The following is a 25921-nucleotide window of genomic DNA, read 5'->3' as shown; positions in this document are numbered from 1 at the left end:
GTACCTAAAGATGAATTGTTTCCCACAAAAGAATTAGCTGTAACCAGCATTTTTTTTTTTTTGGTGCCAGTAGGCACGCTTGCTAATCCTTCTACTTCCCAATCTAGCTACAAGGCAATATAGCTATGGACTCAGACTGGGAAGAGAATGAGGGTCTAGGGAAGTGGAGAGAGGATTGGTCAGAGAGCTGGAAGAAACACAAGAGAGCGATGCTCTAGAAGCTAAGGAAAGAGACAATGTCCAAAAGCATGTGATGGTCAGTGGTATCAAATGCTTAGGAGATGTTAAGGAGGATGAAGATGAAAAAAAAAATCCCTCAAGCTTTGTGAAGGCAGTTTCAGTAACATGATGGTGATGGAAGACAGATTATAAGGAGCTGCACAAAAGAGTAACTGGTGGTGAAGTGGCATCAACTGAAATTCTTTCTTTAAAATTTTTGCTACCATTTTTTAAAACATGTCTATTAAGAACAGTAGGGACAGGGGAAGCTGGGTGGGGCAGCGGATAGAGCACCAGCCCTAGTGCAAGGAGGGCCTGAGTTCAAACATGGCTTCAGACACATGATATTTACTAGCTGTGTGACTCTGGGCAAGTCACTTAACCCCAATTGCCTCACCAAAAACAAACAAACAAACAAAAAACAGTAGGGACAGCTAGGTGGTGAAGTGGATAGAGTGCCCTGCCTGGAGTCAGGAAGATTCATCTTCCTGAATTCAAATCTGGCCTCAGACACTTACTAGTTGGGTGACCCTGGGCAAGTCATTTAACCCTGTTTGCCTCAGTTTCCTCATCTGTAAAATGAGTTATATCTGACTGTGACCCCATCTGGGTTTTTCTTGACAAAGATACTGGAGTGGTTTGCATTTCCTTCTCCAGCTCATTTTACATGACTGGACAACAATTAAAAACAGTGCTCCTAATAGAAGAATTTTAGGGTACAAATGACTCCCCTTTTTCTCTTTTCAATTTCTAACATACGACAGCTAGGTGGTGCAGTGCAGGATTTGGAGTCAAGAAGACCTGAGTTCAAATCCTGTCTCAGATACCAGTTGTATGACTGTGAGCAAGTCACCTCATCATCTCTCAGTTCCTCTGTTTGTTTATCTGGAAAACAGACACTGATAACATCTATGTTACAGAGCTGTTATAAAGATCAAATAAGTTAACATACATAAAGCATTTTGCAAACTTTAAAGTGCTACATAAATGCTAGCTAGTATTATTATTTTCAAGGCAATGGTCAATACGCTAAAGTCCAGGGGTGGGATACCTGCAGCCTTGAGGCCACATGTGACCCTCTAGATCCTTGGGTACGATCTTTTGACTGAATCCAAGTTTTACAGAACAAATCCTTTTATTAAGGGGATTTGTTCTGTGAAGTTCGGATTCAGTTAAAGGACAACACTTGACGGCTTTACCTGCTTAATTAACCCAGGGTGAGGGGAACAGGTACTGGGGACTAGCTCAGGCATTCAGTTCTCTCCTCCTAAGTCTCTTGAAGCATTGTCCCCTGTGGCCAGAGAATCATTCAAGTGACAGAGTAAAGAAGAGTGAGAAGGTTTGGAAGCATAGGGAGGGATCGGGCTACAATGAAGGCAAAGAGCAACCCTCAAATGACTAGAGGTCAGAATAAAGGTAGTGAGCTCTCCCTCACCAGAAGTCTCCAAGCAAAGGCTGGAAAACCACTTTTCAGATATGTTGGAGAGAGAAGCCTTGCTTAGGGCCAGATTACACTAGAGATGGCTTCTAAGGTCCCTTCCTATCTGAGATTCTGTGATTCTGAGGAGTTTTAGTGTAAGAAAATATAAAATAGGTAGGATAGGTGGTAATTGGCGAGTGAAAATTCAAAACTGAAGATCACAGGATCTCAATAGTTATATGTAGGATGTGGCCTACTCTAGACCTATCTATGAGAATCACGGATTTAAAATAAGTTGGAAAGGACCTGGGCAGTCATTGGTAGTCATTCTAAGGGCATTTAGAAAGAAGAATGCTCTGGAGTCCAATAGATCAAATACCCTCTCTTTCTTTTTTTTTTCTTTTCAGTTCTAAATTTTCTCCCTGCCTCTACCTCTCTCCTACCCATTGAGAAGGCAAGAAATAAGACAACCAATATAAATATGAAGTCATGCAAAACATTTCCATATAAGCCATGTTGTGGGAGGGGGAAAGCAAGAAAAATAAATAAAGAAAAAATACTCTTAAATCTGCATTCAGAGTACATCAGTTCTCTCTTTGGAGATGGACAGCATTTTCATTATGAGTCCCTTGAATTGCTGGGGATCACTGTATAGTATTGATCAGAGTAGCTAAGTCTCTTGATTATCATTATAATATCGCTGTTATTAATGTTCTAGCTTTGCTCACTTCACTTAAATACTCTAATTTTTAAAAATAAAATTTATCGAATGGATTTTGTCTTTAAATCATTGTCCTTTTGGGAAATACTTCCTACCCCTCTCAAAAAAAAGTTGAATCCTTACTTATAACAAAGAAAAACAGTTAACCATAAGGTCTAATACAATAACCTTGTCCAAGGTGAAACCAACAGAGGTGGAATGACTCATCCAAAGTCACACAGGGAATTAATAAGGGGAGTAGGGCCAGGTTTCAAATACATAGGACCTCTAACTCCAAACTCAGCTTGATGTCCACTATAGTGTGTAGCCCTCTATAGCTTAGAGGTGATACGGGTCAAGGCTGTGCCAAAGTGTGGTTGAAATGAAGTAGAAAAAGAAGCCACTGGGGCTGATGAGCTATGTGATCAGAGTATTAGAGGGGTCAACTATAAAAATACTGATATCCCTAAAGATGTTAGTAGGCAGGTTCTAAAGGTATGTAGAAAGTTAGAAGAGTGACCTAGAGTCCAGTCAATGATGATAATCTTTATCATAATTACTTCTTTAAGGCTTAATTTCTAAGTGTCATTTTTATTATTTAAAAAAAAAACTGGTAGACTGCTCTGTACAAAACGATTGCGTCCAGGCAGACTGTATTGTACATGTAAGAAAAAACAATATCTGGGGGGCTGGAGCCAAAATGGCAGAGTGAAAGCAGTGACTTGCTTGAGCTCTCCCCTAAACCCCTCCAAATTCCCATAAAAAATGGCTCTAAACAAATTCTAAAGCAGCAGAACCCACAAAAAGACAGAGTGAAACAAATTTCCAGCCCAAGATAACCTGGATGATTGATCAGAAGGGTATATTGAACCGGCCTGTGAGCGGAGCGCAGTGTGGTGTGGGTCTGCAGGCCACAGCAAACCTATAGCAGGCCTCAGAGGACTGAGGCGTTTTCCAGACTCCTCAATCCATGAATGCCAAAGATAACTTAGAAGGTCAGTGGGAAAAGTCTGTTTCTGCGGTGAGAGAGGAGCTAGGTCTCAGAGCCAGTTGGCTGTGTCCTGAGCTTCCAGCCCACAGACTGAGGGGGAATTGAGTGGCTGATCAGAGAGGGATTGCAGGGATCTCTTTGACAGTGCTGAGGCAGGAATCCCTTGCTTTGCCTGCGCTTGGATCTGGTCACAGTTCTGGGCAGTGGTCCTGGGGTGAGGAGGAGCGCTGACGTGGTGGAGCTTGTAGTGGCTGTGAGGAGAAAACCCTCCTCACAGTTACAGGACAGAAAGGAGTACTTGTGGTCACTAACAGACCAGAGCACAGGCCAGGAAAGGAGTAAACACCTCACCCCTTATCATACCACCTTGGAAGAACTGAAAATTTACAGGTCCCTACAAGCATCTCTGAAAACAGCTGTACAAACCCCCGAAGCTTGGGACAGTACATTCTCCACATTGGAAGCAGACTCTTACCTTAACAAAGAGTTTAAAACTCAAGTAATTGGCCAGGATCATGAGCAAGCAGTGCAAAAAGAGTCAGACTATATTATCTTACTTTGGTGACAAAGAAGATCAAAATATACAACCAGAAGAAGACAACAAAGTCAAAGCTCCTACATCCAAAGCCTCCAAGAAAAATATGAATCAGTCCCAGGCCTTGGAAGAGCTCAAAAGGGATTTTGAGAAGCAAGTAAGAGAAGTAGAGGAAAAACTGGGAAGAGAAATGAGTGATGCAAGAAAATCATGAAAAACAAGTCAAAAAATACTGAAGAAAATAACACCTTAAAAAATAGCCTAACCCAAACGGCAAAAGAGATCCAAAAAGCCAATGAGAAGAATGCCCTAAAAAACAAAACTGGCCAAATGGAAAAGGAAGTCCAAAAGATTACTGAAGAAAATACTTCCTTAAAAATTAGAATAGAGCAATTGGAAGCTAGTGACTTTATGAGAAATCAAGACACTGTAAAACAAATCCAAAAGAATGAAAAATTAGAAAACAATGTGAAATATCTCATTGGAAAAACAACTGACCTGGAAAATAGATCCAGGAGAGAGAATTTAAAAATTATTGGACTATCTGAAAGCCATGATCAAAAAAAGAGCCTAGACATCATCTTTCAAGAAATTATCAAGGAAAACTGCCCTGATATAGTAGAACCAGAGGGCAAAATAGAAATTGAAAGAATCCACAGATCTCCTCCTGAAAGAGATCCCCAAGGAAAACTCCTAGGAATATTGTAGCCAAACTCCAGAGTTCCCAGGTCAAGGAGAAAATATTATGAGCTGCCAGAAAGAAACAATTCAAGTACTGTGGAAACACAATCAGGATAACACAAGATTTAGCAGCTTCTACATTAAAGGACTGCAGGGCATGGAATATAATATTCCAGAGGGCAAAGGAGATAGGATTACAACCAAGAATCACCTACCCAGCAAAACTGAGTATAATCCTTCAGGGGAAAAATGGTCATTCAGTGAAATAGAGGACTTTCAAGCATTCTTGATGAAAAGACCAGAGCTGAATAGAAAATTTGACTTTCAAATACAAGACTCAAGTGGAACATGAAGAGGTAAACAGGAAAGAGAAATCATAAGGGACTTATTAAGTTGAACTGTTTACATTCCTGCATGGAAAGATGATATTTATAACTCATGAGACCTTTGTCAGTATTAGGGTAGTTGGAGGGGAAAAATTATATATATGGGTAGATAGATAGATAGATAGATAGATAGATAGAAAGATATATAGAGAGAGGGCACAGGGTAAGTTGAAGATGAAGAAGTGATATCTGGAGAATAAAATTAAGGGATGAGAGAGGATTATACTAGGAGAAGAAGAAAGGGAGAGGTAGAATGGGGTAAATTATCTCACAAAAAAAAACAGAAAAGAAAATGCTCTTACAGTGGAGGGGAAAGGGGAAGGTGAGAGGGAATGGGAATCTTATTCTCATAGGATTTGGCTTAAGAAGGGAATAACATACACATTCAATTGGGTATGGAAATCTGTCTTACCCTACAGGAAAACAGGGGGAGAAGGGGACAAGAGAGCAGGGGGATGATAGAGAGGAGGGCAGATTGGGAAAGGGGTAATCAGAAGCAAATACTTCTGAGGAGGGACAGGGTCAAAAGAAAGAATAGAATAAATGGGAGGGCAGGATAGGATTAAGGGAAACAGAGTTAGTTTTTCACAACATGTCTACTATGGAAGTGTTTTGCATAACTGCACATGTACAACCTATATTGAGTTGCTTGCCTTTTCAATGAGGGTGGGTGGGGAGAGAGGAAGGTAGAAGATTTGAAACCTAAAGTTTTAAAAACATGTGTTTAAAAAAAATGTTTTCACATGCTACTGGGAAATGAGAAATACAAGAAATGGGGTAAAGAAGTCTATCTTGCTCTACAGGAAAATAGAAGCGAAGGGGATAAGAGAAGGGGGGAGAGATAGAAGACAGGACAGACTAGGGGAAGGGATATTCAGAATGTATGCCATCATGGGGTGGGGGGAGGGTGAGATGGGGTGAAAATTTGGAACTCAAAATCCTGTGGAAGTAAATATTGAAAACGAAAAATAAATAAATTTATATTTAAAAAAACCAATATCTGGGTGTGCCTGTTCCCCCCCCCCCATTCTAGCAACACTGAGATTTATGACTTCTGTCAAATGGAATGGCAATAAGCTCTTAGTTCAATCAATAAACATGTATTAACTGCTTACTATGTGCCAGACACTTTACTAAAGCTGGGTATACAAATAGAGGCTAAATATAGTTTCTGTCCTCAAGGAGTTTATAATCAATCAATCAGTCAATCAATCAATCAATCAATCATTTTTTCGATCAGACAGCCCTTTTGGTGAGCTTTAAATCATAGCAATAGGCTCTTACCAGCATCTTATGTATATTATCAATTTATAATTTACATTATAATAATTTGCATCATAATACTACATAAATAATAGTAATTAAAATATTTTTGGCATTTCATGTTGCAGATTATTTTATAATGATTTTAGTTAATAAGGTTGAAGTGAAAGAAAAAGCAAGCATATAATCACTGGCATCACATACTATGCTCCATCTAATTTGTTGTTTTATTAAAAATTTTTTTAATTTTTGTCTAGGCAATGGGGTTAAGTGACTTGCCCAGGGTCACACAGCTAGTAAGTGTTATGTGTCTGAGGCCGGATTTGAACTCAGGTCCTCCTGACTCCAGGGCGGTGTTCTACCCAATTCGCCACCTAGCTGCCCCTCCCTCTAATTTATTCTGATGCACAATTAACATTTCCTTCACCCCAAATTAAATTAATCTATTACTTCCCAAGCTTTTTCCAAGAGCTAATAAAGAGGAAAATCTGACAGGCCTTTCTTTTAAAACACGAAAAAAGCCTTGTAGAAAATACATAATAGCAGATATATGTGTCCATTTAAGGTTTCAATTTTCATAGCTCTGAATCAGACACAAACTATTCATTATACTATTCCCAAGTCTTTCTATACCATGTAGAACATGTATGGAAAAAATTATGGACTGCTACCTTACTCACCTACAATGTTATTCCTTCAAGCAGTATCATTGATAAGCATAAGACCTATTCACATTTCCCTTTTTCTTTTATTAACGATGCCTTTGGAAAGAAGCTATGGAACAAAAGGTATAGTAAGACCCCTGTCAAATGTGCTTTTTATTTCCAATTAATCTTTGAACTCCTAAAAATTAGTTTAGAATTTACTATTACTCTTTCTTTTTCTTTTAAAAATGCAATAAAACAAGTAATAATAATAATAATGCTAATTTCACCAAAGGGCCCAATTAAGGAAGAAAGCATTTGAGTAACTATATGACATGGATAAAATATAAATATCTCTTTAATTTTCAAACATTTTCCCTAAATGAAAGAGAATTTTGTAAGTTACAAAATTAATTTAGTTGCCACATTTACTACAGGTAAATTTTGGTTGTTCTCAGGAATCAGCAGATTATTAGTAATAGGTATAACTATAATATTTTCCACAAAAATAAGCATTGAAATCTCCACTTCTATTCTCCATACCAAAAATAAACAAACAAATAAATAAATAAAAGTTCAAAGCAATTGATCTCCAGATAAGTGGAATATTACTTTAACCAAAACCTAACTTGGGAGGACCTAGAACGCAGTCTAATTTCTACCCTTACACCATGTCTTCCATCTGACTCCCTTTCTCTACTCAGAATACCTTTCATACCTTTCCCCTAGATTATTGCAATAGTCTCATAATTGGTCTCTTTGCCTCAGGATTTTCACCATTCCAATGCATTCAATACATAACCACATATATTCAACATATAACCACATGATCCCCCAACTCCAATGGCTTCCTACTGCCTTCAGGATCAAATATAAACTGCCCAGTTTAGCCTTTTTTTGGAGACAAACTGGGTTAAGTGACTTGCCCAGGATCACACGGCTAATAACTGTCTGAGACCAAATTTGAACTCAGGTCTTCCTGACTCCAAGGCTGGTGCTCTATCCACTGCAAGACCTAACTGCCCCTCTGTTTAGCTTTTAAAAAAAGATGCAACCTGGCTGTAATCTATCTTTCCAGCTTTATTGGACATTTCTCCTCCTCCCGTATTCTTTGACCAAGGTAAGCTGGCATTCTCTTCATTCATTAAACTCCATATTCCACTTCTATGCCCTTGGAATGGTTGCTCTTCCTCACTTGTACTTCATAGAGTCTCTCTCCTCTTTCAAAATTAGGGTACCATCTTCTGCATGTAGCCTTTCCTGATCCCCCTAAGCACTAGTACCCTCCTCCCTGGAGATGAGCTGGATGCAGTGGGAGACCTTGGCCTTTTTAAGCTAAGGTCTTGAACAGCCCTCCCTCACTTAAATCCAATTCACTTGCACATGGGATCACCTCCCCTGATGTCCCGTCTTCTTCAAGAACAAAGGACAAACAACAATATTAACAATAAGTACCCACCCTCAGAAACTACCTTGTATTTAACTACTTTGTATATATTTGTATTTATTTACTTGATATTTATGATGTATATATTTTACATGTACTTGTTGTATCCTTCATTATAATGTAAGCTCCCTACATTCCTGACTCCAAGATTTTGTCCACACTGTTCCCCAATGTAGGATTTTCTTCTGTTCCTCTCTGCCTATTTGAATTTTATTTATCAAGTCTTCTGGGCCTATTTCATTTCCAAATCCTTCCCCTGACACTTCATCCTTTAATGATTTCCTCCATCTATGATCTGTTAATTATTATTATTATTTGTTATTATATATTCACATATATGTATAGATATGTCTATACCATTTATTTTGAAAAGTATAACCAGATAACCAGACTCCAAGAAAGAGAAAATATCAGAGAAATGTATGAATATAGAGAATGATAGACAACAGATGGAAAACCTGGATGACTACATTGGTATCCTTGAGATACTGGAAAGAACACTGTTCGGAGTTAGAGGTCTTCATTTTAAGTCTTGCCTTTATAGCTGTGTCTTTGAGAAAGTTACTTCACCTCTATAGCTTAATTTTGTTATGTTGGATTAGATCAGGTTTAGGGTTAGAGTAACCTGAGGACTGAGAACTTATTTTTTAAAAAATTGATATATTAATAATTATTTTAAATTAATAATTAAAATATTAACAATTAATAAAATATGATAAATTAAAATTTATATATCAACCTATGTTTCAATATAATTGGTTTCCTTTGTAATCTTATGCTTTTAAATTTTATTTTATGCATTCTGGGTAGGGGTCCACGGGCTTCACCAGACTGCCAGAAGTTTCTATGGTACCAAAAAATTTTTGAACCCCTAGAGTAGATGATTACTAAATCTTTTCCAGTTCTAAATCTTATTATATTCTGATCCTGTATTAAGTGGAGCAAGACCTCTTTCAAATTGAGTCATTCCTGTTATGGATTTACAGAAAGACAGGCATGGGAATGTTACACAAACACTTATTAATCACCTCTGTACCATTGCTGAGCTTGGAATCTCCATCCGTGCTCCATTTCTATGTTCCCATATTCCATTCCCACTTGTAAGGCTAATTTTAATGCTAGCTCTTCCCGTCTCTGCTTCTCCTAGTTGAAAAGCATTCTTTTCCTCGTCTCATCTGCAACACTCCTATTTCTCATCCTTGATTATAGGAACATAGATTTAAATCTGGAAGGTGGGTCAGCTAGTGCAACTCCCTAGTGTTACAGAAGCCCAGAGGAGTTAAGTGATTTTCCCAAGGTCGTGTAGATAGTCATATTCTAAATAGTTTTATTTATTTGCATGCCAATCTCATCATTCCTACTAGACTAAAAGTCCTTTGAGTATAGAGGTTGGGTTTTATTTCATACTTTGGTCAATGCATTGCACATAGGGAAAGGGACTAGAACTGATTTCATTGATATAGGGAACTCCTTCTATCAATGCAGGTTGGTATCATCTTAGAGAATTACTGGATATATTATGACTTATCCAGGGCAACACAGATGGTAAATGTCGGAGGTGAGGCTTAAATTCAGTTATTCCTGACTCTAAGGCCAGCTATTTATCCAGTAGGCAACACTGCCTCTCATTGCACATGGTGGGTTTTTAAGAAGTGGTGCCAAAGAAGTAGATTTTTTTGGTTGCTTTATTGATTTAACATTACAAAAATGTACAGATTCCCCCAACTCTGTGAAAAGTCTCTTATAACAAAGCAGAAGTTAGGAAAAGAAGAGAGTTTGGGGAGAAAGACAATGGTTCATTTTTGGACATGTTGAGTTTGAGGACTTTAAATGTCTTAGAAGAAAATGGGGGTGGGAAGAGCTCTCCTTAGTAAGTGGATATTGGCATTAGCACAAAACTATATGGAGAACCCCTGAAAAGGTATGTGAACCCTAAGTGTACATAGAGGAATAAAACCTCCTTATATCTTAATGGTATGAAATAAGAGAGTCTAGTTGTGGGGAATTAGGAAGGTGCGCTTTTTTTTTTTAAAGAAAACAATGTTTCCAACAACAATAACAACAAGAAAGAGCTGATAGAGAGAACAACATGAGTTGCTTTGGAATGGAAAGGCTGCGGAACAGCCTTCAAGAACATTCAGAAAAGGGCTAGAGAGAAGAGATAAGAGAAAACAGGATTCTTAGGAGATGAAGCCAGAGGAACACGATCTGAGCTGGTTGAGGGAACTCGCTGTGCAGGCAGAATTTTTGACCAGAAGCCAAACGGGGGTGGACTGGGGTTCCCAACAGGAAAGAACTGTATTCTTACAGGGACCAAAAGGGGGCTAGCGGAGATGGCCTGACCTTGGACTGAAAGTGAGGGGCGGGGTCAGTGTGAACTACTATGAAGAAGAATTCTAACTGGAAGGGTTGGGGCTGAGGAGAAAAGGTTTTAGGGTTAAACTAAAGAAGGAATGATGATAAGACCCATTTGGAAGGAGCCATTCAATACTGTAAACTTGTGTCAAGCTGGATGATGTGAGAGTATATGTGCTTTTACTTATGTGGGTTTGAACCCCTCAATTCTCTTAGTAACTTGAATTGTGTACCTAAATAAAATATAAATATAGGACTGATACTGGATAGGAGAAAGACTTTATCTCCAGATACAAAGAAAAAATTAAGAAAGCTCTATCCAGAGCAGAGGGATTTGAGAAATTCATTCATTAATTCACTCATTCAATAAACACTTTTTTTGGAGGGGGCAGCAATTGGGGTTAAGTGACTTGCCAGGGCCACACAGCTAATAAGTGTCTGAGGCCAGATTTGAGTTCAGGTCCTCATGACTCCAGGTCCTGCACTCTATCCATCTAGTTGCCCCTCTCCCCCCTTTTTTTGTCAACAAACACTTCTTAAAAAACCCACCATGTGCAATGAGAGGTGGTGTGACCTAGTGGATAAATATCTGGCCTTGGAGTCAGGAATAACTGAGTTTAAGCCCCACTTCTGACATTTACCATCTGTGATACCCTGGATAAGTCATAATCTGTCAGGTAATTCTCCAAGATGATAAATTGCAAGTATTTGCCAACCTGCATCGACAGAGGGAGTTCCCTATATCAATGAAACCTATGAGTTATCTTTGGTTCTTCCCTCTCTGTCAACCCAACCCCTACCCTCTCCCCATCCAAACAGCTGCTAAGTCTCGCTGATTCTGGTTCTGTAGTATCTCTCCCATCTGTCTCCCACTTCACATTCCCATGCTACCATCCTAGTTCAGGTCCTCATTACCTATCTCTTGGACTATTGTAACAGTCCCTTAACTGGCCTCCCTGCCTCTAGCCTCTCTCCATCTTCATTCTATCTTTCATAGTGCTTCCAGAATTATATGTTCCTCCTCATTGCTTACTGAAAAATACACAAACCCCATTAATCTAGCCTTTCCCACTCCAAAATCTACCTTTCCGCATTTATTGTGCATCATTCTCCCTTCATACACTCTAGGTTCCAGTCAAACTAGACAGTTTACCGCTTCTGGTCTTGCCTCACTCAAACCCACCTTCATGTCTTCATAAGGTTGTCCCTGACCTCTAATCTTTGCCCTTTTGAAAAATAAATGGGCAGCCAGATGGTGAAGTGGACAGAGCACTGGCCCTGGGGTCAGGAGGACTTGAGTTCAAATATGATCTCAGATACTATCTTTGTGACCCTGGGCAAGTCACTTAACCCAGATTGTCTCAAAAAAACCAACAACAACCAAAAAAGCCTCCTTATAGGATCATGTCTTTGCATATGCTGTTCCAAAAAAACAAACTTCTATAAGAAGTTTGTTCCTGACTCTTAATCTCTTCCCTTTTGAGAAATCTTCATAAGATTATAGATGTAGAGCCAGAAGAGACCTCCGAGGTCCTTTAGTCCAACTCCTTCATTGCACAGATGAAGAAAATGAGATAGTGAATTAAAGTGACAAGGTCACATCTACAGTAAATACCAGATTTCGATCTGAACCAAGATTCTCTGATTCAAGCAATAATGCCAAAAATTTCTTCTGTGTCATAAGGCTTCCCCTCTTCCTTTGAAGCCTGGTTTAGGTGTCCCTTTCTTCATGAAGCCTTCTTTGATTTTCCCAGCTGTAAATGAGATTTGTCTTCTTAAATCTCTCCCACCACTCTTTGTTAAGACATCTCCTATATACTTTTATATTATAACTTGCATCATGGCCATTTAGGATTTATTATTATAATTATTTAATCACCTCTATTAGGATAATAGATCTAGACCCCAAAGGGAATTCAGACGCTATCTGCAACCTCCGAATTTTACAGATGAGGAAACTGAGGGGTGAGATTTTAACCCAGAGTCTCTGACTCCACAGCTTGTGCTCTTTCCACTGGACCATTCTAGACTGTAAACTTCTTGAAACCAAGTACTGGTTTTTTTTATTCCCAACAATGAACTTCAGGGTTTGAGAGGAGCTAGGCTTTTATTGCTACGGGTTCTGTCTTCACTAAAGCAGAGCACGAGTCTTCTGCATCTTAGTAAAAGTCTTTTTGCGTTCCTGTAGCTAAACAAAAACGACAAAAACCCCTCCACAGCATCTAGTGGCCCATTTGCTGGTGATGATGCTTTCTTAATCTAGCTAGCATTTCTGTTCAGGTAACAGATACAGAGGCTGTTGCTGGGTTTTGCAGTCAAATAGGATTTGCCACAGGTTCTTTTCTGCTGTTTGTAACTGTCAAGGTCATCACTTGGCCATGATTAAACCACAGAGTGAGGATTACTGTGGACGGGCTGCAGAGTGCAGGCACTTAAAATTGTTGGTGATTTTAGAATTTGTTTGGGTACCATATTCCAGCCATAGTATATATTTATGGACATATTAGGTACTCAATGACTTTTGAATGAAAAACTGTTTAGTGAGAAGCAATGTGATCAGCAAGAAAGACAGAGAGACACACTGAGAGAACGAGAAAGTCAGAGAGAAAGAGGTCAGAGAAAGACAAAAAGAAAGAGAGAGAGACAGAGACAGAGAGAGAGAGAGAGAGAGAGAGACAGAGAGAGAGAAGAGAGAGAGAGAGAGAGAGAGAGAGAGAGAGAGAGAGAGAGAGAGAGAGAGAGAAAGACAAGAGCCCTGAACCTTCTTCCTAATTGTGAACTTGATCAAGTTGCTTCCCTGGCAGTATGAGGCAGTGGAAAGAACATTGGATTTGGAGTCAGAGACTATAGGTTTGAATCTCAACTCTTTCACTTACTACCCGTATATTCCTGGGCAATTCACTTAATTTCTCTGACCTCAGTTTCTTTATCTGGAAAATGAGAGATTTGGACTACATGAACTCTGGAGTCTCTCCTGACTCATGATTTATTTTGCAGCATTGTTGAGATTAAATGGTTCAATTTATTTGATAGATTTTGAAAAAAATTTAAAGTGCTGTGTAAATATATGGTCTTATTATTATCGTTAGTAGAGTGTTAAGGTCACTGGAGATAAATGGAAATTTTCTTTTAAGTGAAGTGGCAGGTAACATTGCTTTGACTTGTTTAGGGTCAGTGGCTAAGAGTTTTTTCCTTATCGAAGAACCTGGGAATTGATAAGTCAACAGCAGGAAAGCTAGGTGCTCTGGTGGGACAGAAAAGCAATAGAAGACACAATCCCTAACTTCAAAAATTCCTTTAACTGGGCAAAACTTGAAATAAGACATTTCACAAAGCAGCATATTTGTAAATGAAAAATAAATCAACATCCAAATGTTAAGGGGCAAATGTTCAAGTTGTGTGGAGTTAATGATACAGGGGTTTGGGAAAATGAAAGGCAAGTGCATTCCAGGTTGGTATGTGCAAAGACCCTAAAATGAGAACCTTTTTTAAGGAACATAGGAGATAACAGCAAACCGATGTTCCAAGCAGGGAAATAAGAGCAATGGCATTGATAATAATACAAGAGGAATCCATATAGCAGAGCACTCTTAAGGTCTGGCTATGGGAATTTGGATTTTCCATGAAAAACAATTTTTTAAAAGGCTAGGGGATGCATGTGACAGGATGAAGAAGGTAATTCTGGAAGAATACTTTAGCAGCCATTCATCAAGTGGCCCCAGTCTATGGGGTTGAGGGTGTGAATTAGGGCCCCCCTCCCCACCCCTACTGCCCTAATTCCTGAAACGATCATACAATGCCCACTCTCTTTACACCTCCTTTTCTCATATTTGCACTGGGAACCCCAGGCGAGAAAGGAGGGCCGTGCATATCTGTGCTACCGAGTAAAAGAGGGAGGGAACTGTGGTCCTGGGCTAGGGAGGGAAGGGACAAGGTTGCAGAGACAGTAGCTTTTCAGCCCTCCGGTTCCTGAGCTGCCCAAGTTGCTGCGTGAGATAAGAGTTGGCGGGGCGGGGCTCCCGCGCGCCCTCTCGCCTCTAGCTGTCCCGGGAACGTTCTGAAAAAGTATCCAAAAGTTCCCCGCCAAGCGCGCCAAAGGGGGAAAAAAAAAAAAGGTGGTGGGGGAGAGGACGGTGGGGGCGGGGAGAGAGAAAGGGTAGAAAAGCGCCAGCGGGCACACACGCCCTCATACGCTCCGCGCGGCAGCTCCCGGTCGCATCTCCAGCAATAGAGCTGCGCGCTCGGGCCGCTGCTCCTGCGCCTCGCCTCGGGTCTCAGGCCGAGGCCGCAGCTCTCCTGCGCCCCGCTTTGCGGCGGAGCGGAGAGGAGACCTTGGGGTGACTTTTGATCCTCCTTCCGATTCAGGGGAGGGATCCCCCAATCGTGGAGACATGCCCAACGAGGATTCCTACAGCAAGCCCTCGACGTCGTCCGACGGGCACCCTGGGCCCGGGGGCAAGGCCGGGGGCTTCGGGAAGGGCGCAGGTGCCATGCTAGGGATGGCCGGAGGCAGCGGCAGCAGCAGCAGCGGCGGGGCCGGCGGCAGCGGCGGCGGCTCGGGCCCCGGCTCGGGCTCGGGCGGCTTAGGGCCGTCGGGGGCAGCGGGGAAGAAGTCCCCGCGCCTGCCCAAGTGTGCGCGCTGCAGGAACCACGGCTACGCATCCCCCCTGAAGGGGCACAAGCGCTTCTGCATGTGGCGGGACTGCCAGTGCAAGAAGTGCAACCTGATCGCAGAGAGGCAGCGGGTCATGGCCGCCCAGGTGAGGGGCCGGGAGGGCGTCGGGGCGCCCGGGGCGCGCTGCGGCTGGCCTTTCCGGGTGCGAGGGCCCGCCGCCACCGCCCCCTTTTCTCCTCTCCTCCTTTCTTTTCCTTCTCTTCCCTTCTCCTTTTGCTTCTATTTCTATTCTTTTTCCCTTCTCTTCCCTTTCTCCTTTTTTCTTCTCTTCCCCTTCTCTTCCATTTTCCTCCTCTTTCTCCTTTCCCTTCTCTTCCCTCTTCCTTCTTTTCATTCTTCTCTTGGTCCCTTTTTCTTCTCCTTCGCTTACCTTCTCTTTTCTTCTCTTCCCTTATTTTCTCCTCTTTCCTTTTTCCATCCTTCTTTCATCTATTTCATTCTCTCCCATGCTGTATTTCTATTTTTATTTTGTCTTTGGGAGAGGGCGTCAAACTTTGGGGCTAACTTTTGCTGCTGCTTCATTTCATTGGTTTGGGGACAAAGCCTGTTTTTTTGGTGGGGGAGGTCTCTATTTGAGAAAGGAGCCGAAATTGGATTTTAATTAAAGCGCCCAGCAGCACGACTAATGTGAAAACGTTTAATATGAATGTATGTGGAGAGCCCCTATGGGATTGCGCGCGGTCATGGGGGGGAGGGGGAGAAAATGGAAAACAAAAGCTTGTGCAAGTGATGAAAACTAAAAATAAATTAATTTAAAAAAATAAAGCGCCAAGTATTAGTACATACCTCTTCCCCTTCCCCGCATTGGTCAGGTCGGCAGCTGGACACGCGCACACTCCCGGGAGGGCTGCGCGGACCCCTTTGACTCCCCCCAAATCCCTGGTGGATCCCCTGGGAAAGGCTGAGAAACGCCGAAAACCGCTAAGGGGGAGACATTCTTGGCGCATGTATTTCAAGGGGAAGTGGAGAACTAGGGGAGGAGGTGGAGGTGGAGGTGGTGGGGGAAGATGTGAGTAATTCGTAGTAAAAACTAAAGTTTGTGGTGTACTTAGTTTTTGCAATAGCCAGGAGAAGAGTGTTTTTTTTTTTTTGTCTTGGACTGAATGCAGTGCTCTTCCCCTCCAATATGCAATATGATTCACTTGGAAAGGTAGTTTTATTAGGCTTTCTTTGACATCCCACCCCTTAGAATTTATATGTATTTGTAAAACTCTTTTATTTTTTTTCATTTATCAAGCTTTCATTCCCCCCCCTTTTTATTTCCCTTTACCCACAGGGGAAAAAAGAACCTCTGTATCACCTAAGTACAGTTAAGCAAAACATAATAATTTATTTTAAAGCCCAATTTTAAAAATAAAAACATTTGCCTTAAGGATTTTTAGGTATCTTAGAGGGAAAATAAGTTTTAAAATCTGCTTAGAAATTTAGTCTGTTGTGAAAGACTTGTCTTCCTCGTCCTGAAAAGAGGCTGTATTTATATCTAACAAAGGAAAATACATTCTTTCCACCTGGTTTGTGTTTCACTTTTTAAAGGATATTTTTTACTCTAAAGAATGAAAAGAAGTATTTACAAACATTGCTACTTTTGATTATAGACTTGTAAATATCCTTCATTGAAATTGGTTTTAGATGTTAATTTTTGAAATTTAGTGGTAAAAGAATAAAGTGATAAAATAAAAAGATGACACACTTTTATGCCTTTGATTTTGTATTTTTATTTTATTGCAAAGGTAGTTTTTTGGTGCATTTTCACAGTTTTTTTTTTTAAAGATAACAGGATGCTACTCAAGTAATGGAAGTAGATTGTGATTTTTTTCCTGATATCTCTTAGTTAATCTCAATTAATTGAAAAGAATATACTGAATATTCGAATATACCAAAATATATTGAAATGGTTCACTTAAAGCATTTTTGTAGGTTTTAAAAAGTTTTTTGTAGATAGAAACAATATTATAGATTTTTACTTATACACCTTAAAATAGATATTGTGGGGAGCATAGCATTTAATCTATAGAGTTTATAATTTTTCAAAATAGGTCTTTCCAGTATTGTTTATGAAGATTTAACATTTCATAATAAATTTTCTTAGTTTTAAATAAAATTAACAAAAAATTGCATTGTAATGTGTTAGTAGACTGTTCGCATCAAATGAAATAATATATAATTATATAAAAATATTGGATATAATGTTAGATATAGTGAACATAACATTATTATATATCTGTATATTAGATATGGTGTATATAATGTATAAATGCACAGCATAAAGTATATTGTACCATGCATACAATATATAAATATATTATACATAATGTATATAATAGATAAATATAAAGCAGTACATTAATGTAGCATACACAATGTGGTTAATATAACAGCATGTAAATATAACTAATAAACATATTATTAAATACATATTATGGATAATATATATGATATATTCTTGTATAAAGTACTTTGCAAACCTTAAAGTTTAAACCATAATGTTTTGTATAAATATTGGCTACTGGTTGGCTATTTTTATTTTTGAAAGGTAAGTTCTTCTAAGATTTACTATTCAGGATTTCTAGAACATAACACTATTTTTTTTCCTGTTACGTTAATCCTTAAAAATCTGCTTACTACTATTAACCTAACGGCTTACATTTCTCTGTATTTTAATGTTTAGTAAAGAGTTTTCTGCACAGTACCTCTGTGATGTTGGATAAATAATATATCTTTTTCCTGGAGGGGTGAAATGAGACTCCCGGTCACATAGCTAGGTTATGTTTGAGCAGAATTTGGATGGAGGTCTCCAATACATCATTACATTCTTAATATACTTTCCTTCTCTGTCAAAGTTTTTGCTGGTGAGAATTATTAAAAATTCCATTTAAAAATCTCTTGCAAAAGTGTACATTTTCTTATTACATCCACTTCAAAAAAGTTAGTTGCTAAATGGACTTTTTGCAATATTAGTTATTTTTTCATAAACAAAATTTCCTAGATCCTTTTTCATTTTTTTGTATAGAAACATTTCAAACTTTTGCCCCATTCTTCCTGTTAAGTATACTAGTCAGTTTGTAAACCAAAGTTTAACATCTGTTCCTTAGCAGTGTATTTAAGTAATTTTAAGTAAATTTTAAATTCTAAATTAAATAATACTTATAATCTTTATAATTTATTAGACTTCTTAAACTGACTTCCAAATTTTTCTTTAGTGCCTTACTGATCATTTTGATTTCTCCTTTTCTTACCCCCTTTGTGCCTATAACTCTCAGGTGGCTTAGTGGAATTTAGAGTCAAAAGATCTGAGTACAAATTCCAGCTCTGCTGCATACTTAACCTGTATGATCATGGGAAAATCATGGTTTTTGGTAAAATGGGGACAGTATACTTGTATTACCTATATTTTGACGAAAGTCCTTTGTAAACTTAAAAAGTGAACACATTGTTAAAGGTTTAGAATAAATGTGTAGGGTACCCATTTTTCATTTTAACCTGGGAAGCTCTGTTTAACTTATAAGTATAAACATAGGCAAATCAATGAAAGCTTAATTTTTGAACCTTTTAAAAAATTCTATTGAGAAAATAATATACCAGTCAGACCAGTCCTCTATCCTGCTTTTAAAGGTCAGTCTTTTTACTTGGGATATATTCTCAAAAGGTTGTGAGAATAAAATGAGGCATTTATTCAGATGCAAAGTATTAATATTATTAAAATGTTTCTTTGTAATCAGGTTCCTGGATTTCTGTTGCTACTGACTGGTAAAGTATACCATAACTTTTAAATTTGGAAGGATTTGGCATTAATTTAAAATCATATTTTCCATTTTCAGAGCATGAATAGTGAAATTATTAATACACACATTTATTTTTTTTTCCCCCTGATGATTTTGCCCTGGTGTCTTCCTTGTAGCATCTGGGGCTTTGGACTTGACCTAATACTGATTTTGTGTTTTAGGAGCCCATTTTGATGATTTTTTTTTAGCCAAACATTTTTTTCCTCTCTAGAGAGGGGACAAATGGTATTTCTGTCAAGTCTTGCACTGATTGACTTAGATATCTCCAAAGACCAATTTCCTTTCTCCCACTTTGGTTGAAAACCTTTTAACATTTTGATGCTGGTATTATAGAAGATTTTTTTTTTCAATCAAGGAACTTTTTAGCACTTTTCATGTTTTCTATGGTGGTTTGGGGGCTAACTAGGGCTGTTTACTACTTTGCATCGTGACTGCCTAAAGAGCTAATTCCTGAAGCCACAGTCCAAGAATTGAAATGGACCTCAAGAGATTAGCTAGCTGAATTTGTACTCAATAGCCTGGCAAGTGGCAATTAAATTTTTGGGATTCTGTACTTGTCCTTTTGCTCACCGATGTGTTTTGGTTTATAGGTCTGGACATTAGAGGTCATTTAGTCTACTTCCTTAATTTTATTGATAGGGAAATTGAGGCATGGAGCGGTGAAGACTTGCCTAAGCTCTCAGAGGTAGTAAGTAGCAGAGCTGGGAATCAAATCTAGGGCCTCTGATTACAAATCCCTACACCCCTCTGCCTTTCCTTACTTTAGGAGCACAGAAAAAATGTTGTTATTAATAACCCAGGAAATTCCAGAGCAATGTTATTTTTTTCTTTTTTGGGGAGGCAATCTGAGTTAAGTGACTTGACCAGGGTCACACTGCTAAATAAGTGTCTGAGGCCCAATTTGAACTCGGCTCCTTCTGAGTCCATCCACTGTGCGGCCTTGCTGCCCCCAGAGCAAAGTTATTTTCTAGAAATAATGAGACAAAATATGTTTTATATCTCATTCCTTAGGTAATTTGTCATTTTTCAATTGTGACACTATTTAGGATTTTCTTAGCAAAGACACTGGAGTGGCTTGCCATGTAAAGCCTGCACTCTATCCCAGATCACATTCTCTCATTAGGTGATTTTTGCATCCCTTGTGACCACCCTTCTCTCTCCAGGTAAAACTAAAACTGAAGTAAACAGCTCTGCTTCTCAGGCAATTGTCTAGTCTTCCCCTTTCTTCCTTCTTCCTTTTTCTTCATGCTGTGCTCTTCTCTCAAAATCAGCTCTGGAGAAAGGCTCTAATAGCAATCATTTATATCCATGTTTGAATTAGGATTAGTGCCGTGTATTATTCTCTCAGTGTATTTGCATTTTAAGCGTTATCTTTAACCAGTGAATATTACCTTCTATAGGAAGAAATTTCAAGTCAGTCCCCAAGTTACCCCAAGTAGCAGACACTGACATAGTATACACATCTCTATGCATATACACCTATCTCATCCTCCTTTTCACAGGGAGACTATTTTATTTTACCTTGCTATTTTACTACATTATTTTAGCTTATTACTAGCATCTAGGTGCATAGAGGATAGAGTGATGATTTCGAGTTAGGAGACCTCAGTTTGAATCCTGCCTTAGATATCAGTTGTATGACTGTAGACAATTAGTTTCCTCATCTGTAAAATGGGGATAATAATAGCACCTCCCAGGGTGTTTGAGAGTACACCTATGAGGTTATATATCTAAAGGACTTTGCAAACTTTTAAGTGCTGTGTAAATGCTAGTTTTTTCTTCTATCTGTTCCCTTGAGCTCATCTTTTCTTTACTCTAAGAGGACCCTGCTCCCATATTTATTCTTTCCTTTTCTAGTAGAAATTCACTTTATCCCACTCAGCTGTCTTGTTTGCCTCAAAATTGGAAAAATTCTTAGTTTGCCCCTGATGTACCCTTTAGCTACAACCCCATTTCTTTGATTTTTTATTTCGTTTCATACTTGCAGGTTGGTGACTTCATAACTCACTCCCCTCTTAATCTCTTACACATGCTTCCATCCCTATCACAGTTTGGAAATTCACTTTCTTAGAGGTAGGTCATCAAGGACCACTTTAATGTCTAAACGAATTGTATTTTTCTCAGTCCTCATTCTTCTTGACACTGCACTTATTTCTTTTTATTACATTTATCACAGGCTTGCTTGTATACTTATTGATGTACATGGATTCCCTACTGTATTTTAGTTCCCTTCTGAAGGCGGGCAGGGAGCTTAATTTATTCAGTAAGCATTTATAAAGCTGCTATTGAGTGCCAGGTGCTGGGCTGGGTGCTAGGGATATACAAAGACAGAAATGAAAGTCCATGCTGTGAAGGTGCTTACTATAGTTACAGATACCCCAAATTGTGGAAACTTGACTCAGTTTCCTCCTCTGTAAAATGGGGATGACAATAGCACCTTTATCTCAGGATTATTGTGAGGACCAAAGAGATAAAGTGCCTTCTCACGTGTCTGGCACATAGTCAATGCTATATAAATGTTAGCTAATAGTTATTATTATTCCTCTTCCCTCACTTTGCCATCTAGCCAAATTGGCCTTCTTACCATTTATCACGTAGGGCATTTCATCTCCTGCCCTTTTCCAGGCTGCGCCCCACATCTGGAATATTCTCACCTCCTCCTCGAGTGCTTTCTTCTTCGTGAATCCTTTTCCTGATCATCCCACCTGCTAGTGGTCTCTATCCCTGAACTACCTTTATTTATCCTGAATATACTTAAGTACATACATGTTGTCTTCCCTATTGAATCTAAGCTCCATGAGAGCATGGATTGTTTTCCTTCACTGTATGCAGATAGCACTATGTCTGAATTGTGTGTGGTAGTAGGCACTTAATACTTGAAGATTGATGCCAAATTAATCTTTTGTAAATAAATGTAAGGGACAATGTCTGTAAAAGCAATTTACCTAAAAGTTAAAAAAAATGGAGGTACTTAAAAATTGTTTTCTATTTTCCAAATTTTCAGGTGGCACTGAGAAGGCAGCAAGCGCAAGAGGAGGAGCTCGGGATCAGCCATCCTATTCCCTTGCCCAGTGCTGCAGAACTGCTTGTTAAGAGAGAAAATAATGGGAGCAACTCTTGCCTGATGTCCGAGAGCAGCAGCCCAACCCAGGCCCCAAGCACTCCAACTACGTCTTCAGGTAAACCTCTTTGTTGAGTCTCACCCCTTTCAGGTATTAGTTGGTAATTAGACGAGGGGAGCCAAGTTTGGACCTTTTTATTTTTAAGATACAAAGGAAGTGCTAAAATTGAATTATGGAAACATTACATACAATATTAAATCAAAAGGATTAGTGTTTCTCCCCACCCCCACCCCCTGGCCCTTAGCCATATTTCTTTTAAAGGGCTTTTCCTAGACCTGTTTTTGGAGGCCTCTGTTAAAAGACATAGGTTCTGGCAATGGACCAAAAAAAAAGAAAAGAAAAGAAACAATCCCTACTCTCAAGGAGTTTACATTCTGATGGCAGAGACAAAGCATATACACGTAGAAAAAACGCAAGATAGAGTTGTAATGGGGGCCCGATAGTCTCCGTATGGAGGGCTGCATTAAAGCAAAACTGTGCCAGTTTCTACAGACTAGGCTCTCATTGCTTGGGGCCAAGTTGGACTTTGAAGTCAAAATAGGATTTGATATTTTAACCTGGAAGTAATAAGGAGTCACTGGAGTTCACTGAATAATATGGTCACATCTGCTAAAGAGAAATTCTTTGGGATTTGTGTGGAGGATGACTTGGGTGAGAAGAAACTTGACATGAAGGAAACAACCATCTGTACTATAGGTAAGTATGTTCTTGTTGTAGTCCCATTACTTCTTAGGGGAACTGCTTTAATATGTACAATGGTTTAAGGATATTCCAAATCCTAGGCTCCATTAAACTAGGTTTAGTTACTGGGCGAAAACTGAGAGAGGAAAAGAAGGCTGTGGATAAATGCTACCCCATCAAAACCCCCCAAAATCATGATACAAGTCTTAAAATGGAGGAGACCCCGAAGAAGAGATAGAAAAAGACATCTGCCTCCCCTTCTTTACAGAAGTGAGGGGTCCGTGGGACACAATAGAATTTCATAGTTTTTTAAAATGTTGGTTAGTATTTTCTTCATTATAAGGGATGGCTCTTTGGGAAGGGGATAGAGAGGGATATAGGGGTAAATGTAAATAAAACCCCAAAAGAAATCAATAAAAATCTAAAAAAAAGAATAACAATCATTATAAAATAACATTAAAGAACTTCTCTTCCTCCAAAACGAGAAGTTCCCTAATAGGTATACATCCCTGCCAAAGAAATAAGGACTATGTACACAGTTTTTAGTAATTTGAGAAAGGATAACTACTGAATATTATCAAATAATGTGCAAAGGCATGGAAACTTTCAAGTCTTCATAACATCAGACTTACCTACAATCCTCAGCAGTCCATCTAAAGAACACTTTCCCTCTACTTAGAGCCACGACTTTTTGTTGGTGTTTAGCAGTTTTCAGTCATGTCTGACCCTTTGTGACCCCTTCTGAGGATTTCTTGGTAGAAATGCTGGAGTGGTTTGCCATTTCCTTCTCTAGCTCACTGAAGCCGACAGGGTTAAGTAACTTGTCCAGGGTCATGCAGCTAGTAAGTGTCTGAGGCCAGGGAGATGGATCTTCCTGACTTCAGGCCCAGGGCTCTATACACTGTACCACTTTAGCTGCCCCACTTTAGTTTAGGGCCTCATCATCTCTCCATTCTCCTGTTGTATTGGTCTCCCTTCCTCACTTTTACTCACAACAATCCACCTTCTATACACCCACCAGAGTGATTTTTTAAAAGTCACAGATCTGACCATGTTATTCCCCTGTACTCAATCCTATCTGCAGTGGCTTCCCGTTGATTCTTATGGGAGTTAACCAGTTTGCAATATTTAATCAACTTGTTGAAGATCCTTGATCCTTTCGACTTGGTCCTGGAAATTAGGGTTTTGGAGTTTAGCCCAGGAAAAACGAAAGAGCCAAGGAGGAGGTAGATGTGAAGAACACATCCAGAGTTAGATAGAATTATTCTTTCCCATCACAGTATCATAATGTTGAGGGCAGAAGGCCTGGTTTAGTGTAAAGAACGTCAGATTTGTAGTCAGAAGTCTAGTCCTGGGTGTCCTACATAGCTGTATAGTCTTGGACAAGTCCTTACCCATCTCTCGACCTTACAGTTGTAAAATGAGGGTGTTGAACTAGAAAAGATAATCTCTAAGTTTCCTTTCTAATGCGTTCTGTGATTCTGAGGGTGGTAGTCACTGGTCTCCAGGGAGACTGTAATAACAACAGCAATGATAATTAACAATATAAATTCTGTACAAATGTTTTCTCATTTGATCCTCACAATAGCTTTGGGAGGTAGATAACATTATGATCCTCATTTTACAGTTGAGGAAACTGAGGCAAGCATCAGTTAAGCAGTTTTCCCAAGATGACACAGTTAGTGAGTGTCTGAAGTTGGATTTGAACTTAGATCTTTCTGACTCCAGATCTAGCACTTTTAATTCGCAGTGCTACCTAGCTGCCTTGATTACTGTAGATTAAATTGATGATAGATAAAATTGCATCATTGCAAAATATTTAGGTGAGGATGGATTCAGTTAGGTCAGGAATAGAAAATTAGGGACCATCCTAATACATTTTTGGGTGACTAAGAGGCACAGAGGATGGAATGCCCAGCTTGGAGACTTATCTTACTGAGTTCAGATCCGACCTTAGACACTTACTAGCTGTGGGACCCTGAGCAAATCACTACTTGCCTCAGTTTCCTCATCTGTAAAATGAATTGGAGAAGGAAGTGGCAAACCACTCTAGTATCTTTGCCAAGAAGACCCCAAATGGGGTTGTGAAGAGTCGGATGTGACTGAAATGACTGAACACCTAATGTACTCTAGATCTCGCTAGTGGAGGAAAAGAGTGTCAGGGTGGGTGACCTTAGTTGCAAGGGCATTTAGAAGAGCATTTTTAGGAGAGATGAAATTCTCAAAGTAAACATAAATTCTGACAGAGCATTTCAGAGGCATTGATAGGGAAAGTTACACACAGGAGGCGTGGGAGCAGGATAGAAAGTTCAAGGTCAAAGGAGGGTGACCAGATTCTCTTCTTCCTTCAGGAGCCAAAGGACCTTGAGAGTTTTTAAGGCGATTGTATCCTTTGGTTTCAGAAAGAGAGCTTTATAATAGCTGACTCAGGTAGAGAAGGATCTCTGTAAGGAAGTGATCGCCATTCTCCTCTGCTAGCCAGAGTGCTATCCACATGGAGGAGCCCCAAAGTGGGGGGACCTTAGGGTTATATATTTAGAGCTGGAAGGACCCCACCGAGGATAACCCATTCATCTTGCAGCTGAAACTGAGGCTCAGAAAGGTTATGACTTGTTTAAAGTCACACAGTTACTGTCTGAGACTGGATTTGATCTCAGGTCCTCCTTTAATTCCCAGCCCACCACTCTATACACTGCATCACCTAGCTGCCCCTTTGTTATTGTTCAGTCATTTTAGTCACGGCCAACTCTGCGTGATCCCATTTGGGATTTTCTTGGTGAAGATACTGGAGTGGTTTGCCATTTCTTTCTCCAGCTCATTTTACAGATAAGGAAACTGAGGCAAACAGGGTGAAATGACTTGCCCAGGGTCATGCAGCTAGTAAATGTCTGAGGCTGGATTTGAACTTGACTTTAGGTTGGGCACTCCATCCACCATGCCACCCAGCTGCTCCTGTTTGCCACCATTTGTTACATCAGCCAGTTGGAGAGATTTCTGCGTTAGTGAGATTGATAATTTTT

At 39.5% G+C, this 25921-nt stretch overlaps 1 protein-coding gene across 1 annotated transcript in view; it reads left to right on the top strand.

The window, feature by feature from the left end:
* Positions 1–14815: 14815 nt before the first annotated feature.
* DMRT1 (doublesex and mab-3 related transcription factor 1) overlaps positions 14816–25921 on the top strand; it is a 148502-nt gene continuing 137396 nt past the window's right edge. Inside the window, exons 1-2 of the mRNA XM_021001756.2 lie at positions 14816–15401; positions 22103–22277. Of these exons, the coding sequence (XP_020857415.1) occupies positions 15033–15401; positions 22103–22277 (544 nt within the window). The 5' untranslated portion in view covers positions 14816–15032. The remainder of the gene's footprint in view (positions 15402–22102; positions 22278–25921) is intronic.

This window comes from Phascolarctos cinereus, unplaced genomic scaffold, assembly GCF_003287225.1.
Source record: "Phascolarctos cinereus isolate Bilbo 61053 unplaced genomic scaffold, phaCin_HiC Scaffold_4;HRSCAF=312, whole genome shotgun sequence".
Classification (NCBI taxonomy): domain Eukaryota; kingdom Metazoa; phylum Chordata; class Mammalia; order Diprotodontia; family Phascolarctidae; genus Phascolarctos; species Phascolarctos cinereus.
The sequence above is the reverse complement of the archived record's forward strand: the minus strand, read 5'-3'. Positions and strand labels throughout refer to the sequence as shown.